Source organism: Anabrus simplex, chromosome 2 (assembly GCF_040414725.1).
Source record: "Anabrus simplex isolate iqAnaSimp1 chromosome 2, ASM4041472v1, whole genome shotgun sequence".
In the NCBI taxonomy this organism is placed as follows: Eukaryota; Metazoa; Arthropoda; class Insecta; order Orthoptera; family Tettigoniidae; genus Anabrus; species Anabrus simplex.
In genome coordinates, this window is record NC_090266.1 from 339,288,891 (window position 1) to 339,307,975 (window position 19,085).

Consider the following 19,085-nt stretch of genomic DNA (forward strand, 5'->3'; position numbering starts at 1 on the left):
ATCATCCAAGACGATTTTGTATTGATTAGGTGGTCTAATAAATAACTTAATGTTATTATTTCAATCTAATATCATCAATACGGACCAAAAATGATATTTATTACATGTAAGTGGTATGTTCCAAGAAGTCGGCGGAGAGATGGCGTGGAATGACGTCAGTTGACGAATAATTTTGAGTGGTATCTTTAAAAGTAGGAAAGATCACAATATGAAGATAAAGCTGGAATTCAGGAGGACAAATTAGGGTAAATATTCGCTTATAGGAAGGGGAGTTAGGGATTTACAAGACTTGATGTCCCTTTCTAATATTTTTATTTAATACTGATCTTGTAACTTTGAATTTTATCCCCAATATGCAAACTGAATTTGTAAGAATCTTGAAACTTAAAATGTCATGATTGCTAAATCAGTCCTGGATTCTCAGGTGACCAGTATCAATTGTTTTGAACATTTACATGTCCATGTTAGTGGAATTCTGCTTCGTCACCATGCAGTCTAAGAACCTTTGTACAATATACACAAACTGATTTTTCTTTCTTCTTACATATTGTTGTTTTATAATATCTACAACTTGTGAAACAGTTTGTGTTCTGGTACATTTCTCAGTCATTACTCAGAGCATAGCAAGTAAACACTAATCACTGGACATACTGGTATGAAAACTAAATATTCCTCTTCAAGTATAGCCAACATTCTCCTTATTTGCTGTCACTTCTCCTTTATAAAATTTCCATCAGAAGGAGAGATGGCCAGCTGGGCTAACTCTTTATCACAGTCCTCAGAGCTAAATAAATTGCTTACATTAAAGTAGGATTTCCTTCACATTCCTGAATATCTTGGAGATCTTATTTTTGCGGTTGAAGGCTATTTTGAATTTGGTCGATTGGTTGGTTGTTGCTGTTGTGGTTGGTTTGTTTGTTTGTGTGTTGTTTGTTGTTTGTTTGTTTGTGTGTTGTTCTTCTTTTCTTTCTTTCTTTCTTTCTTTCTTTCTTTCTTTCTTTCTTTCTTTCTGCATGCAATTACATTCTCTCACTTTTAAGTGAGAGTGAGGATCCAAAGGAAAGCAGCATGACTTGTTCTGGGTGATATCCGACAAATAAGTAGTGTTAAAAAAAGTTTCAAACCTGGGGCTGGGAAGACTTATGAGTAAGGAGATGAACTGCTTGATTAAGCAGTATGTTCCAGAATATCAGCGAAGAGATAGTGTGGAATGACGTTGATTTAGTAGACGAAGAAGCTTGAATGGAGTTTTTAAAAGTAGGAAGATCATATGAAGATAAATTTGGAATTGAAGAGCACAAATTGGGGAAAATATTAGTTTATAGGAAGAGGAATTACGGATGTGAATAATTTGCCAAAGGAGATGTTTGATAAATTTCCAACTTCTGTGAAATCATTTAAGAAAATTTGAGGTAAACAAGTGATAGAGAAGTTGCCACCTGGGCAACAGACCTAAATGCAGATCAGTGGCGATTGATTTGAAAAAGTGATATGAAAGATGCCATGTCTCTAAGTAGGGAAGATGGTTTTATACATTGACAGTTTCCTGAGTCTGATCACTAATCGTATATCGAGGATGTTTCTGATCTCTGGTAATGAATTGCACTTTGGTCTTGCCTTAGGAAGGGCCATGTCTCCACCATTGATTGTGCTCTATCTGATGTCCCTTCATATGGCCTTTAGCTCTGCACCTCACTTTCCACTAAAAAAATAAATCCTAGCCCTTCCCCAACCTTATGTTACCAAAAGTCTTTGTTGTGTTAGTGTAGCGTTAAACTACTAGGAAGAAAACCAAATAAACAGCTCCGCTGCAGAAGACTTCTACAAAGCTCAGCCATGTCCATCTGTTCCCACTTCTCCTTGAAGGTTTTTCCATAAGCCCTCAACAGTACGAGGATGCCTGTTTTCCAGTGCCCTTTTCAGAAGTCCACACACACAAATCCATAGCAGAAGCAACAGGTGATTTCATAGGAATGTCACTGAAGAGTATAGCATATACTCCTGTTTCATATTCCATTATCTCAAAGAATGTGAAGGTCAAACCAGAGATACGACTTGACTCCTTTCTTGATGCATCCACACTTTGTGCTTGTTCCAAATAGTTGGGATCTCGGTGCAGTAAATTGGAGTCAGGACGTCAATTCGATAGTATAGGGAGTTAATGTTTGCCTTTTTAGCAACATGGTGACTAGTTAACTTCCCATTATTACAATATCATGTGATAACCATAAATCCCCTAGAAAAAGTTTCTTAACCTTCTGAGTTCCAATTTTAATTATCTTTTTCACCCTTTGCCCAGTAGTAAATTGCAGGTGTTTTTGTTGCAGTGACTTGGATACACACTTTGTCTAATGTGACCACAAATTTCATTTATTGTTTGTGCACCATTCGGCAATGTGACAGTCAAGCAACTTCTGAACCCTGCTCTTTTAAAGTTTCTCTAACAAGGAAACAATACGAAGTCGAAAGGCAAATTTCGATTTTATTTTTGCATATTCTTGAAGGTCTTTTTAAACTGAAATAAATACTGGGGGTCTAATTTTTCACTAGTCCTTTTTTAAGGGAGAATTTAGGAGCTCTGAGTTTGCAGTATGCGCTCTGAATAGAACAGTACATGTCAATACACATCAGCCTTCGCAGCCAGTGGCTGACTTGCCTTCCCTCCCTGCACGTTCAGTTCTGTACTATCCATCACATACGGCTGCCTACAGTTGTGTATACAAGATGGCTAGTCCTATTCTATGCGGTGAAGTACTTCACGAAGGTTGGCTATTCCAAATGCAGGCAAGCACACTGAAATTGTTGCAACATTATTGCAGCACTTATGAATGTCTACCGCATTAATATTCAGGAAGCTACAGAGCTTTCTTATAAAGAGGGAATCATGTTCACGTAGATAAAGACAACATTTGATAACATTTTGGAGGAAAAGTGCAAACATATTCAGGAGAAAGAAATGTTTGTTGATTCAGAAGGTGAAGGCGACGTCTGGGACGGGACACCATAATTGAAAAAAAAAAAATGAAACGCGTGACTTGCAGACTATGATAAGGGTGGTATTTCAGAGTCGGAAGATAATTAAATGTGAAGGCCTACAATATCAAAAGAGCGGGCAAGTTGGCCGTGCGGTTAGGGGCGCGCAGCTGTTAGCTTGCATCTGGGAAATACTGGGTTCGAACCCCACTGTCAGCAGCCCTGTAGATGGTTTTCCATGGTTTCCCATTTTCACACCAGGCAAATGCTGGAGCTGTACCATACTGAAGGCCACAGCCGCTTCCTTCCCATTCATAGGCCTTTCCTATCCCATCGTCGCCATAAGACTTACCTGTGTTGGTGCAACAAAGCAATTAGCAAAAAAAAAAAGAAAACCAATATCGAAAGCTCATAAAATTAGTAAAACATAATACATCGACCATTGTTTGTTGTGATATTGTTAGTCTCTTATACTGCCACTCATCTCCGATAGATAGGATTATTGCTGCGTACAGAATATACCAGCCTGCCTGAATGTTGGTGGAAAATAGCTGGGGATTTAGATAACTTTCTAAGTTAGCACGCCAGTCTTCTGGTTCATTTTTTGATACTGCTGGTACGTAACACACTGGTTCATCATAGTATTCCAGTTATTCGATCCCTACTCTGAGGCGCTGACTGGAATGATCAGAGTTCACACCTACGAAATAATAGGAGAGGAGTGTTCACGGCTCACGACTGTCTGCGGCCTGGTCATTCTAGCTCTAGAACTCTGGACTGTTAGATCGGCAGCATAGTACTGTTCGTTAAAAGTGAAAAACTGTGTGGTTTTTCATTTGATACGGTATTTCATATGATAGCATTGCTTTTAATCGCACCAAGCTCGATAGCTGCAGTCGCTTAAGTGCGGCCAGTATCCAGTATTCGGGAGATAGTAGGTTCGAACCCCATTGTCGGCAGCCCTGAAGATGGTTTTCCGTGGTTTCCCATTTTCACACCAGGCAAATGCTGGGGCTGTGGCTTAATTAAGGCCACGGCTGCTTCCTTCCCATTCCTAGGCCTTTCCTGTCCCATCGTCACCATAAGACCTATCTGTGTCGGTGCGACGTAAAGCAAATAGCAAAAAAAAAAGATTTTAATCGCAACATTCCTACTGGCGTCATTGTATTGACCCGTGTTTATTTCAGTTGGGAAAACCACTAAGACAGTCTTTCTGAGGATGTAAAAAGGCAGGTGGCGAGCGAGTGGCTGCCATTATAATAAAAACTCCCCTACTTGATTGTGAGTGATGGAAGGCAAGAGGGCCTACCATTACAATGAAAATTCCCTAATCCAGTCTTCACATAAGTTTGGCGACTTCCCCATCGTGTTTCTAGGGTAACATTAAGAGCTATGCAATTTAATATAATCTTACCCACAACATGTACACTGCCAACCCTAGAATTCTGTATACGATGTAGAATTCCACGGCAATGCACGGGTACATCAGTTAGTGTATATATATGTAAAATAACATGTCCTGACTGACTGACTGACTGACTGACTCATCACCAGCGAGCCAAAACTATTGGGCATAAAGAAATGAAATTTTGGGGATACATTTATATTACAGTGTATGTGCTCACTAAGGGAGGATTTTTGGATATTCCGTCGCTAAGGGCGTGCAAAGGGGGGTGAATTTTTAAAATGAAACCACTTGAAAGTGTACAGACATAAAAATTGGTATTTGGAATCTCCTTTAAAAATACACGCATTTTTTTGGGTGGGGGGAAACCAACTTAACGGGCGAGGGTGGAGTGAAAAAGGATTTGAATTCTTTTCATGATGACACTTATATCTCAAAAACTGAAGATGTTAGACGTGGAAATTGGTATTTGAAATCTCCTTTAAAAATAAGGAAAAACATAAATTTTTGTTTTTGGAAAATCCTTTTAAGAGGCATGAACAATGAAAAATACCTTTTATCAGGATACTTATATCTCAAAAACTGAATGTTAGTCATGAATATTGGTATTTAGAATCTTTTTTAAAAATAAAGAAACTTGTGTTTTTATGTTTTTGGAAAGTCTACTTAAGAGGTACAGGAGTGACAAAGGGGTTGAATTTTTAAAATGAGAATATCTACAATATACCTCAAAAACATAACATGCTACAGATGTTAAAATCGGTATTTGGAATCTCCTGTAAAAGTAAAGGAACATGCATAATTTGTTTTCTGAAAATCCACTTAAGGAGAAGTGTTAAAGAGGCTGAATTTTTAAAATGAGCATATTTACAGTATATCTCAAAAACTTAACATATTACAGATGTGAAAATTGGTATTTTTAATTTCTTTCAAAAATAAAATAATACGTATTTTTTGTTTTTGGAAAAACACTTGGGAGGGGGGGGGTAAAATGAATGAAAAAGGGGTTGAATTACTTTTATTAGGATACTGGTATCTCCAAAATTGAAGATATTACAGATGCGATATTTGAAATCTCCTATAAAATATAAAGAACTTATTTTCCGAAAATTCACTTAAGGGGGTTGTAACAAGGACTGAAAAAAGGCGTTGAATTATTTTTATGAGGATACTTATATCTCAAACACTGGAGACCGGGCAAGTTGGCCATGCAGTTAGGGGTGCGCAGCTGTGAGCTTGCTTCCGGGAGATAGTGGGTTCGAATCCCACTGTCGGCAGCCCTGAAAATGGTTTTCTGTGTTTTCCCATTTTCACACCAGGCAAATGTTCCTTAAGGCTGTACCTTACATAAGGCCATGGCTGCTTCCTTCCCACTCCTAGACCTTTCCTATCCCATCATCGCTGTAAGACCCATCTGTGTCTTGGTGTGACGAAAAAAAAAAAGCTGAAGATGCTGCAGACATGAACATTTGTATTTGGAATCTTTTTTAAAAATAAAAATGGGTTTTTTTTTTGGAAGACAATGAGTTGAAAAATGAGTTGAATTATTTGTGTGAGGATACTTATATCTCGAGAACAAAGGATGTTTTGGACGAGAAAATTGGTATTTGTAATCACCTCTGTTAAAAATAGTCCCACATATTTTGTGATTGGGGGGGGGGGGGGGAATCAACTTAAGGGGATACAAATAAGAAATGGACTTAAAAAATACACCCCTAAAGGGGTTTTGAAGAGGGGTCAGGAACGGTGACAAAAATATGCATTTATATAAAACCGTGTGAATTTTGAAGTAAAAATTTCAAATGAAATCCTAGGTGTTAAATGACAGGATGTTTGAAACAAATTTAACTGCTCAGAGAGTTAAATGGGGATTAAGATCCAAAAACAAATAGGCCTATATTCTTTCCTTCCTCTGAAACTGTTTAACGTATGAAGACAAAATTCCAAAATAACAGTGTATATTTTAAATTCTAGGTGTGAAATAGGAAATATTTTTTAACGTTGCACCCCTAAGGTGTTAAATGAGGTTAATTCCATAAACAAAATTATTCTTCCCTCCAAAACCGTGCGGCGTACAAAGTTGTAATTTTACGATAAGGGTCCTCCCTGTCCTAGGTATAAAATATTGTATAATTGAAAATATTTCTCCCCTAAGGGGTTTCGATGATGGTTTGTCTCTCAAAAACACAATGTCCGTTCTTCTGAAACCATTTCAGACACAAACTTAATTATTTTATGAAGGTTGGTCTTCTATATTCTAGATATTAATAAGATATTTAAAAAAATTCACCCATTAAAAAAGTATTCATCCCTCCATTACTGTTAGATGTACAAAATCAAAATTTCACAGGTTGGTCCATGTTACATCCTAGATGTTAAATAAGATAGGTTTTAAAACATTCAAATTCTTCCATGTGGGGTTCAAATGAGTGTTCGATCAGAAAATAAATATCGGAAATAAATAATAATCCCTCAAAACGGTTTGACGTACGAACTGAGGGCATATTTTACAGGCTCAGCTGACAGTGGACGCTCCAAATTGTAAAACGAAGCATGGGTATCTTGCTAATAATATAGTTTTGCATTATAAATTCTAATTATTAGATGTGTTTGGACAGTTTTGCATTAAGGCTGATGATGGCCAGCCAAGGCCGAAGTTAGTTCCTAGATTTAAAATATAATGTAAACATTGCATTGGACCATTATGACATAAGTTTAATTTTGAATATTGAGGAGTCTTATTTCCTAAACTTGACAATTCACTGAGATTTGTTAACTGTAAATTAGTTGATGGAAATGATATTAAGTTAACTTTGTTACAGTGGTTGTTATAGGTAATTAATCGTAACTATCCATATGGATTTTTTTTGTGGGGGTGGGGGATACAATAATGGATCTGTCATTGCTCCTGATTTGCAATTCCTGAAAGCAATAATCTTTGTTGGCATTGTAAGATCATACAGCATTGATGTGCAGGCCGTTTGCTGATTCAAGTCTATAATTCACATTTTTCACAAGTTGATCTCGTGGCTCTCCCAAGAATGTAGCTTATCTGTATGTTCTGGTTCTGTGTTTAAAGCCCTTAAGAAATATTTCTCACAATAGTTTATGTTGCATGAAACATTGAAAGGTTTTAGTATTTATTGTTTGCCTACATTATATGGGGTGTTCAGAACCTAATGCCATGCATGCTCTGCCGGCCCCAGACTCCACCGCCTGGCCTGACATGAAGCGGTTGATCGACAAGGCGTGCGGTCTCAAGCCCAAACTGTACCACACCCGCCATCTGTTAGTTGCAGTTGAGTGGGCTTATATGAACATGTCAGATGCGTGATAGCAGCAATGCAGTACACTAGAGAGCAGTGGATATTTCTCGTTGAGACATATCTTTTAAATAAGTCTTATGAAAAATGTTGACTTAAATTTTACCATCATTATCCGGAGACTTCTTGGTCATCGAAAAATACTATAATGTGGTGGTTTAAGAAGTGGAGAAAAACTGGCTTAGTTTCCGATAGGAAGAATAGGTGTCCTAAATGAGCTCTCGCTGAGGAACAGCTTCAAGATATCAGAGCAAAGATGGAACAGAGTCTGAAGAAAGTTTGCTCTACTGGGAGAGTTGGCTGTGCAGTTAGGGGTGCGCAGCTGCGAGCTTGTATCCAGGAGATATTGGGTTCGAACCCCACTGTCGGCAGCCCTGAAGATGTTCCGTGGTTTCCCATTTTCAGACCAGGCAAATTCTGGGGCGGTACCTTAAGGCCATGGCCACTTCCTTCCCATTCCTGGCCCTTTCTTATCCCATTGTCGCCATAAGACCTATCTGTGTCTGTGTCAGTGCAACATAAAGCAAGCAGTTAAAAAAAAAAAAAGTTGATCTGGTGGCTCTCCCAAGAATGTGGCATGTGAATAGGTTCTAGTTCTGCCTGCCTTACAATGTTCAAAGCAGGTATGAATACACTTTAAATACAATAGTTTTAAGTCGGATAGCTATTACCACTGGCTGCCCGCCTTGTCCACCGGCAGAGCATGCATGGTGCTAGGTTCGGAACACCCTGCACTGCTTGCAGGCTGTAGACATTCCTTTAGTACGCAGGTGATTAAATTGACCACTTACATTAAAAAAAATTGTTTCATTTTAAAAGGCAAGGACATTTTGATCATCAGCCTCAATCCCTGTTACGTGTGTGTAAGCTGTTGAAAACTTACATTGTCGTGACACTTGCCATAGTGGTGATTGTAATGATTGTTTGTACATTGGATTAGGGTAAGTTACCCATAGATTTCAAATAAGTTACTATCCCAGCAATATAAATACGTGTCTCGGTGCACATATTTGCAGGTCATATAATTTCTCCTTGAACTTTGGTCTTTATTACTGATAAAGTGGTATCTATACACTGAAGTGAGCAACTACTACTACTACTACTACTACTACTACTACTACTACTACTACTACTACTACTACTACTACTACTACTAGTTCCATAAAAGGATAAAGACCAAGCGAGTTGGCCGTGCAGTTAGGGTTGTGCAGCTGAAAATGTTCAGTGTGTTATTGCGACATTAAACAAGTAGAGGGGTGGGAGGAGGTTAAAGCTTACACAACTTCAGAAAGAAATAAGACTATAATTAAAAACTGCTGGATTTATTAACTATAAAAGAAGTGAAAATTGCTGCTTAGCATGCACAAAATTAACAATGAACAGTTTGAAAAACATGTATTGAAATCTTTACATGGAATAAGATACTCTGTAGCAGTGTGAAATGTAGAAATGTGTAGTAGGGGAAATAAGATTTTTTTAAATTTTTTTTTTTTTTACGGTGCTGGTGATACCTAAGGTTAAAGAAGTTATGAAAGACTAGAAATGATGACCAGGTTTAATGTAATTTTATCATATCCTCCTGAGACCCGGGACTTGGATTTTTGCAAGATTTGACTTAAACTAGGTTCTGGCGTTAAGGAAAGTGTTAAAGCATATTCTGATTTTTTCTGCACTGATAGTTCTCACTAGTTCCCACAGATGTCACCAAGTGCTAGAAATGCAGCAAGTGACAATACAAGAGGCCACATCATGCCTCAAACCTAAGGTATAGTATACTATACCAGGGGTCTCAGGAGGATAAAATGGTATTTTCGAGTTGTAGAGTCAACTTGGGTGACACACAGTTGGCTAGTTGTGAGCCTTCTTTCAATACGACAATTTTAATTAGTGTAGGTTGGCGATATTTAACAGTACGTAAATGCAACAACTCTTTGTTGTTGGCTTTCAGTATGTTAGTTCTGTGGTATAAAATTTCAACACATCAATGTGTGTGTTAGCAGTTAGAATGGGCATTAAATCACTTACATTATTATTTAGTTCTATAGACTGAATTTATAGGATAAGAGAAAATGAATTGATGACTGAAATAGGGAGACAACTGTCCTCTGAATTTGGCAAGTCATAAACATTATGAAATGAACATGACAGCCTACCCAAGATTTGAAGATTTTATGGTCTGTTACATTAGACAGTTTCCAGTTCCCAGCATTTCTGTGTGATGGAGGCATAATTCTCACATACGTTGAAAGAAAATAGTGATGTAGGTATTTGTGATTAGAATCTTATTGAAAGGAACCTCTGCGATACAGATTTTCTATGTATTATTGGCTAGAGATACCATTTTGCTTTTTAAATTAAATGATCATAGTTCTTGTTAATGTGCCATTACTGCAGGGAAAGTACTTCTATGATATGAGCAATAAAAACTGAAATCTGGTTTGCTTTTCCTCCATTCTTTAAGTTTTTCTGTCATTACTGTAAAATTGAGCTGTTGACTAGCTGTCTTTTGTTTCCATTTAGAATGAAGGGAATTTGGCCACCAAGCACTGTGGAAACTGAAAGTGGTGTAAATGTTCACAAACCAGAAGACTGAGGTAAGACAAATTTCAATTTACACTTTGGTGTACATCATTACACAGCTACAGTGTCTGCCACCTGTGGCTGTAATGATATGAATGACTTGATATGTACTGTAATAAAACAAGTTGCCCCACTGTTGGTGACAATTGTATCTATTTATATACTTGCCTCACACTTGGGCGTCAATTGTAAATTAACATTAAAAAATGCACTTGCTCCATCATCAAGCATCAATTTCAACATATAGAAATATATTATATTCCAAATAATATTAATTCTCGTACCATAACTGAATAGAATTATTCCTTGGCAACTATAAATAAATAAATAAATAAATAAATAAATAAATAAATAAATAAAATTAATTTTAAATTAAGTGAATATAATAATAATAATAATAATAATAAATGGTAGAGCATAAGAGATTCTACTCGTGTAGTGTTCATAGAGGTGCAAAACTTGTATTTTGCTCCTTGTTAGTTGTTTCAGGTTTAAAAAGTTCAAGAAAATAAGAATCATCCAGGGCAAGAAATTAAAGGTATGGAAATTGAAGGATAAAAAGGCCATAGAATATGAAGAAAAAATCCAGCAACGAATACCAAAAACAGACAGTGGAACAGTTGAAGAAGAATGGAAAATTTTTTAAGGAATGCTTGATCAAGACAACAGAAGTGACGTGTGCAAGAACAAATGGCAAACGGAAATGGAAAGACACATCATGGAGGAATGATAAAATAAGAGACACAGTCCTTAAAAAGAACAATGCCTACAGAAAATATTTCAAAAGTTGAACAGATAAGGACAAAGAACTCTAAGTTGGCGAAAAAAAAAAAAACAATCTAATCACGTTGTCAGAGCAGAAAGAGAAAAATGGCTGAATGAATGGAGTGATAAACTAAATGAAGATGTAGATGGCAACAGAAAAATGTTGTATGGAATGATGAAGAACAAGGGGAGGGACAAAGAACAGACTAATTATCTGACTAGTGATAGTGGGTATCTCATTACAGACGACAGAGAGATCAAAGAAGAATGGAAGAATTATTTTGATGAGCTGTTAAATGTGAATGATATCAAAAACATTCCATTAGATAGATTAGTTAATGATGGAAGACACACTAACAGATCTGACATGGAATGATATAGAACATTCATAGAAATACATCAAAACAGGAAAATCTCCAGGCATTGATGAAGTGTGTGGTGAAATGATCAGGTCTATGGGTGATGCAGGAAAACAGTGGATATAAAGACTTTTTCACAAGATATGGAAGGATGGGTAGATACCAGCAGATTGGAAAAAAGGTATTATTCCACTCTTTAAGAAAAGTGACAGGAAGAAATGTTCCAATTACAGAGGAATTACATTTTTGCTATTTGTTTTACGTCGCACCGACACAGATAGGTCTTATGGCGACGATGGGACAGGAAAGGGTTAGGAGTGGGAAGGAAGCGGCCGTGGCCTTAATTAAGGTACAGCCCCGGCATTTGCCTGGTGTGAAAATGGGAAACCGCGGAAAACCATCTTCAGGGCTGCCGACAGTGGGGCTCGAACCCACTATCTCCCGATTACTGGATACTGCCCGCACTTAAGCGACTGCAGCTATCGAGCTCGGTAGGAATTACATTAACTTCCCAAGTGAGAAAACTGTATGTAAGGATTTTAGAAAGGAAAATAAGACCATTGATAGAATTAAAGTTATCAGAGGAACAATACAGATTCCAGAAAGGCAGATCAACAGTTGATTTAATATTTGGACTGTGTCAGCTAATGGAGAAGTATTCTGAACATAATAAGGTCCTTTGGCTGGCCTTCCTGGATATCAAAAAGGCCTTTGATGCTGTATGCAGGGACAAAGTCTGGGAAGTGCTGAGAAACGTGGAATCAATAATGACATAATAAAACGAATTGAGAATTCATATGAAGACATCAGTAGTCACGTCAAAACACCATCAGGAATGATGGAACCCTTTAGAATAACTACGGGCCTAAGACAAGGTGGAGTTCTGTCACTCTTCTCTTCATTACTGTGATGAATGAGATTCAACAAGTATGCCAAAACGTTCGTGACAACAAAATGAAAGTCATGGTATTTGCTGATGACATCTGTATATGGGGAGATTCCAAGGAGGAACTTCATGGACAGTAACAGCTGAAGGGTATGGCCTAAGATTCAGTCAGGAAAAAAAGTGAAGTGTTGGTTATGCAGAGCAATGGTCAGCCTGAAGGTTACATTGAAATAGAGGGTTAACAACTCGTGTCCAACAAATTCAAATATCTAGGAAGCATGATATCAGTAACAGGCTCCATTGAAGAGGAACTTATCAGCAGGATTCAAGCTGGAGGAAACTTCTATAGAGTTGTCATGAGACCTAATATGGAACCCAAAAGTACCATTGAAATGCAAGTGAGCAATTTATCTGACTTATTACATGCCAATTTTGACATGTGTGCGAGACCTGGACCATGAGGAAAAAGGATGAAGCAAGGATTCAGGCAGCTGAAATGAGATTCGTCCGAGCGATGGTTGGCAAAACAAGACGAGATAAAATTCGTAATGAGAACATCAGGGACATGGCTCAGGTTGGCAGAATGCAGGATAACATCTAACTCTGCATAGACTCATGGTATGGTCGCATGCAAAGGATGGATCTTGATCACATACCCAGAAAAATGTATGATCTGCAGTTAAAATATTAAAGACCAAGAGGGCGGCCAAGAATGCGATATACAGACATGGTGCAAAACGACATTCAGCAACGAGGAGGAGACTGGGACAACATTGAAGAAGGAGAAAAGTACAAAGACAGAAGTTGGTGGAGGGGCTTAATTTGCTGACCCATCATATAGATGGAACAACGTGGGATATGTATGTATTCGCCTTTTCTACTTCACTCAAAACAGAATCTGTTCCGTTCCATCTCGCCAACTTTTCATAATCAGGTGCTTGGATAAACTCAGCCTGTCAAATATTCCAATCTGTATTTATCACATGTACGTGACTTTTTTTACCTGGATATTCATATCCATGGTTTTACCCAAGATTACGCAAGTAGGCTAAAATTAAATTTACCAGAAATGGCTGTCGATTCTTGCCACTAATATATATATAATTTTAATAAATTTATACTAAAAATGCCTAACTTAATATTATAACCTAGATACGTACAGTACAATGTTGTTGTTGTTGTTGTTGTTGGAGTCATCAGTCCATAGACTTGTTTGATGCAGATCTCCATGCCACCCTATTCTGTGCTAACCTTTTCATTTTTACGTAACTATTGCATCCTACATCTGCTCTAATCTGCTCGTCATATTCATATCTTGGTCTACCCCTACCGTTCTTACCCCCTACACTTCCTTCAAAAACCAACTGAACAAGTCCTGGGTGTCTTAAGATGTGTCCTATCATTCTATCTCTTCTTCTCGTCAAATTTAGCCAAATCGATCTCCTCTCACCAATTCGATTCAGTATCTCTTCATTCGTGATTCGATCTATCCATCTCACCTTCAGCATTCTTCTGTAACACCACATTTCAAAAGCTTCTATTCTCTTTCTTTCCGAGCCAGGTATCGTCCATGTTTCACTTCCATACAATGCCACGCTCCACACGAAAGTCTTCAAAAACATCTTTCTAATTCCGATATCAATGTTTGAAGTGAGCAAATTTCTTTTCTTAAGAAAGCTCTTCCTTGCTTGTGCTAGTCTGCATTTTATGTCCTCCTTACTTCTGCCATCGTTAGTTATTTTACTACCCAAGTAACAATATTCATCTACTTCCTTTAAGACTTCATTTCCTAATCTAATATTTCCTGCATCACCTGCCTTCATTCGACTGCACTCCATTACTTTTGTTTTGGACTTATTTATTTTCATCTTGTACTCCTTACCTAAGACTTCATCCATACCATTCAGCAACTTCTCGAGATCTTCTGCAGTCTCAGATAAAATAACAATATCATCGGCAAATCTCAAGGTTTTGATTTCCTCTCCTTGGACTGTGATTCCCTTTCCAAATTTCTCTTTGATTTCTTTTACTGCCTGTTCAATGTAAACATTGAAAAGGAGAGGGTACAAACTGCAGCCTTGTCTCACTCCTTTCTGGATTGCTGCTTCTTTTTCAAAGCCCTCGATTCTTATCACTGCAGACTGATTTTTATACAGATTGTAGATAATTCTTCGTTCTCGGTATCTGATCCCAATCACCTTTAGAATCTTAAATAGCTTGGTCCAATCAGCATTATCGAATGCCTTTTCTAGATCTACAAATGCCATGTACGTGGGCTTGTCCTTCTTGATTCGATCCTCTAAGATCAGACGTAAAGTCAGGATAGCTTCACGTGTTCCTACATTTCTTCTGAAGCCAAATTGATCTTCTCCCAACTCAGCTTCAACTTGTTTTTCCATTCTTCTGTAAATAATACGTGTTAAAATTTTGCAGGCATGAGATACTAAACTAATGGTGCGGTAGTTTTCACACCTGTCAGCACCGGCTTTCTTGGGAATAGGTATAACAACATTCTGCTGAAAATCGGATGGGACTTCTCCTGTCTCATACATCTTGCACACTAAATGAAATAACCTTGCCATGCTGGTTTCTCCTAAGGCAGTCAGTAATTCAGAGGGAATGTCATCAATTCCAGGTGTCTTGTTCCTATTGAGGTCACTCACAGCTCTGTCAAACTCTGACCTCAAAATTGGGTCTCCCTTTTCATCAGCATCAACAGCCTCTTCATGTTCCAGAACCAAATTATCTACATCTTTACCTTGATACAACTGTTGGATATGCTCCTGCCATCTTTCTGCTTTGTCTTCTTTCCCTAGGAGTGGTTTTCCATCTGAGCTCTTAATATTCATACACCTAGATTTCCTTTCTCCAAAGGTTTTCTTGATTTTCCTGTATGCAGCATCTACCTTTCCCAGGACCATACAGCCTTCGACATCCTTGCATTTCTCCTTCAGCCATTCTTCCTTAGCTGCCTTGCACTTTCTATCCACTTGATTCTTTAATCGCCTGTATTCTTTTCTGCCCTCTTCATTTCTAGCATTCTTGTATTTTCGTCGTTCATCAATCAGGTCTAGTATCTCCTGAGTTATCCACTGATTCTTAGTTGATCTTTTCTTCCTTCCTAACATTTCTTCAGCAGCCCTACTGACTTCATTTTTCATGACACTCCACTCTTCCTCTATAGTGTTTCCTTCAGCCTTTTCATTTAGTCCTTGTGCAACATGTTCCTTGAAACAATCCCTCACATTCTTTTCTTTCAACTTGTCTAGATCCCATCTTTTTGCATTCTTTCCTTTCTTCAATTTCTTCAACTTCAGATGGCATTTCATGACCAACAAGTTGTGGTCAGAGTCCACGTCTGCTCCTGGGAAAGTTTTGCAATCCAACACCTGGTTTCTGAATCTCTGCCTAATCATAATGAAGTCTATTTGATACCTTCCAGTGTCTCCAGGTCTCGTCCACGTATACAGCCGTCGTTTGTGGTGTTTGAACGAAGTATTGGCAAGGACTAAATTATGATCAGTGCAGAATTCAACCAGACGACTTCCTCTTTCGTTCCTTCGTCCCAATCCAAATTCTCCTACTGTACTACCTTCTCTTCCTTGGCCTACCACTGCATTCCAGCCTCCCATCACAATTAGATTCTCGTCACCTTTTACATATTGTATTAAATCTTCTATCTCCTCATATATTCTTTCGATTTCTTCATCATCCGCTGAACTAGTAGGCATATAGACCTGCACTATTGTGGTGGGCATTGGTTTGGTGTCTATCTTGACGACAATAATTCTTTCACAGTACAATATTAGAAAATAATTTTGGCATATTAACCCATTCAAGTCGCAATAAATGGCCACATAGTTGACTGTGGAATCAGATTTAATTTGCCCACCTGTAGTTTAAGCACACCTGTCGCACAAAAACATGAATAAAATACTAACTAATGAAGATAAATTCTCAAATTTTGCATTCATGCCATTGAATGTTATGATCTGCACGTATTTAATTTCCTGAATGACTTGAAGGGCCTGGTGCGGCACTTTCGCTCTCACTTTCTTCAATGCTCTTCGCACTCGAGTAACTTTCACTACTGCTATCACTACCCTCGAACTCTGATTCATTTTTCAAAGTGTTATTATTACCATCTACAAGCACCTTCAAACTCCCGTCATTACTACGATACCAGTTCTACTGCGTAATGAATACTGAATACCATTGGAAATAAACTGTTGTTCAACAATTCCAGTGTAGCACTGAAATACAGACAACATTATTTACCGACAGTACATGCCTCTAGTTCCTTCGGTGTTTATTGTGAGAACTCATATTGCAAAGGGGATCTAATATACGAAGATAAGATACTGCATCATTGTGAACTGAGCTCATCATTTGATTCATGCGCCAAGACACATTGCTTGACCACAGATTGTCAAATTATGCAAGTGGGTTAATAACATGATTGCCTCCATATTTACGTACATTATAAGCTGTTACACATTAATAATATAAAACAACCTGGAGAACTGTGCTTGTAACATGGTATTGCCCCTTTGGTTTGCTCAAAACTATACAGTATTGAGAGCAAAAATCTATCATCTCACACTCTATACTTATCTCTTTACAGACATAAGCTTCCTTTTTTTAGCTGATAACGAGACTTACTTGTTGTTACTCAACATATTATCACCATGTGATATTACATCAAATAAGATGCTTACATACTATATAATACAATTTCTGCTGACTTAAACATCTTAGCTGATACCAACATGTGATCATTGTCGTTTACACATTCTAACAATGTGATAATACATCAAATATAACTGCTACATAATATATGATACAATTCCTACCCTTCAATGTTCCTACCTTACATATTTCCTTAAATTAACTGTACTATGTATTCCCAAGGGTGTATTATCTACATCAAAGGTGCTCAGCTGAGCGCCCCTCGAGGCTAGCCCAGTGCGGGCCTGTCGTAAATGCGGGCAATTTACGTGGCAAGTATGTCACAGTGAAGGAAGAGAGCGAACGCACTTTGCAGCGAAGCGAGGGAGCATTGACGTTCAATTGTGATTACGAAGCTCTCCTCCACTACTCAGCGAAATGCTGATTGGGGTGCCGTTTTTAAAATAAAGCGCTATAATATCAACCAAAAAAAAATTAAAAATGAAAAATTACCTTTTCAGTATATTCTGGTTTGATTTATACTGTGCTGGATATAAAGTCAGTTTTATTTTCTTATATTTATTCATTCAAAGAAAACTGACACGTTATAATTTTTGTGTTACAATCTACAAAAGTACAGGGTTTAAACGTACAAGCTACGATTTACAATTCCTTGGATGGGAATTGTAACAGGCTATTGGGAGAGTTAGAGTTCGACAATAGAGAACAAGTAAGGAGGGCAAGAATAATAACACAGTTATTATAATATTCATATTCAGTGGAGTATCAAATCGTAAGGCCCAGAGGTTTCCAGGATTGTACAGTGTGGCAACGATAAATAAAGTTAAATTACAGGTAGTTATAGTTTCAATAAGTTATACTCCAATATGCTGTATACATTTCCAACCAGCAGGAGGTAACAACTTACAATAGCAGGAATAGTTTCCCGTGTGAGTTTAAAATTTTAAATTACACAAAAATGTAAGCTCAAGATGATTAGGCGATTACATTTTTTTTAAAGTGGTGAAGACAATTGAGTTAAGTAGTTGACCTAGGCCATACATTTGTATAAATCTCCAGCAGAAATTTTACAAACACTCATATGCAAGGGGAATGTATTTGGCAATAAATAAGATATGCAATATTAAATTAGGCAAGAAAATAAGCCAATTATTTAATAAGATAAACCCCCCCAAAAAAATGAATTTACCAACAATCAAATTCAGTGAAAATGCCTAGACAAATGTTGGACTAGAGGGTAAAGTTCTTAAATTCTTATACAAAAGTATCTAAGGTATCTATACACTCAGAATCAATACCAAAATTGTAACAAGATCAAATCAAATCAAATCAAAATCTCTTTATTTGCAAATGAGGTGTCTACCTCGGTGGCAAATGGTACACTAAAATACATTATTGTCAAGCACTAAATATTAAATTAACAAGAGAAGAAAATTTTTCCTATAATACAATATTATACAATTTACGCTAACAATGTTTTCTATTAAACACACAGCTCATCCTTAATAAATTTATATTGTTTACAAAATTCTACTTACATCTCCTGTACTACTTACAAATATAGTCAACTGATATACAGTATGTGGAATTACTTCAAATGATACTATACAACTGGTATAACATTAATATTTACATTGCATTTATTTATTTACTTTTGTTTTTTTTTACCATTCTGGAGCCTAAGTAGCATAACGACCTGCTGCGTCTTAACCAGAGCCCCTTTTGCCACCACTTTTCAGAGTTCCTGAAGGGCCTTCACAGCTACCGTAGCGGTTCCAGGGCCCTCGAAGTCCCCACTGTACTTCACCCCTACAGGCAGTCCCCTACTTTGGCTGTCCAAACTCCTTAGACCAGGGGATGGAATTAATTTATTCACACACATTTTTTTTATTTACAATAACCTGCACTGGTCGAATGCCCTCTAACACTTCATTTATTTTCTGTGTTGCTGTTTATTCTCTTCTTGAATATCTGTACAGATTTTGGAAAAGGATCAAACACTACCCCTGGTAAACTGTTCTACTCCTTCACACCCTTCCCAATGAATGAAAATTTACCCCAATCGCTTCTGCTAAAATTCCTTCTAATTTTATATTTGTGGTCAG

General features: G+C 37.5%; 1 protein-coding gene across 1 annotated transcript in view; it reads left to right on the plus strand.

The window, feature by feature from the left end:
* The window catches only part of LOC136864123 (proton myo-inositol cotransporter), a 569,053-nt gene that overhangs the window by 523,229 nt on the left and 26,739 nt on the right, over positions 1-19,085 (plus strand). Inside the window, exon 12 of the mRNA XM_067140727.2 lies at positions 10,222-10,295. Coding sequence (XP_066996828.2) covers positions 10,222-10,294 — 73 coding nt within the window. The 3' untranslated portion in view covers position 10,295. The remainder of the gene's footprint in view (positions 1-10,221; positions 10,296-19,085) is intronic.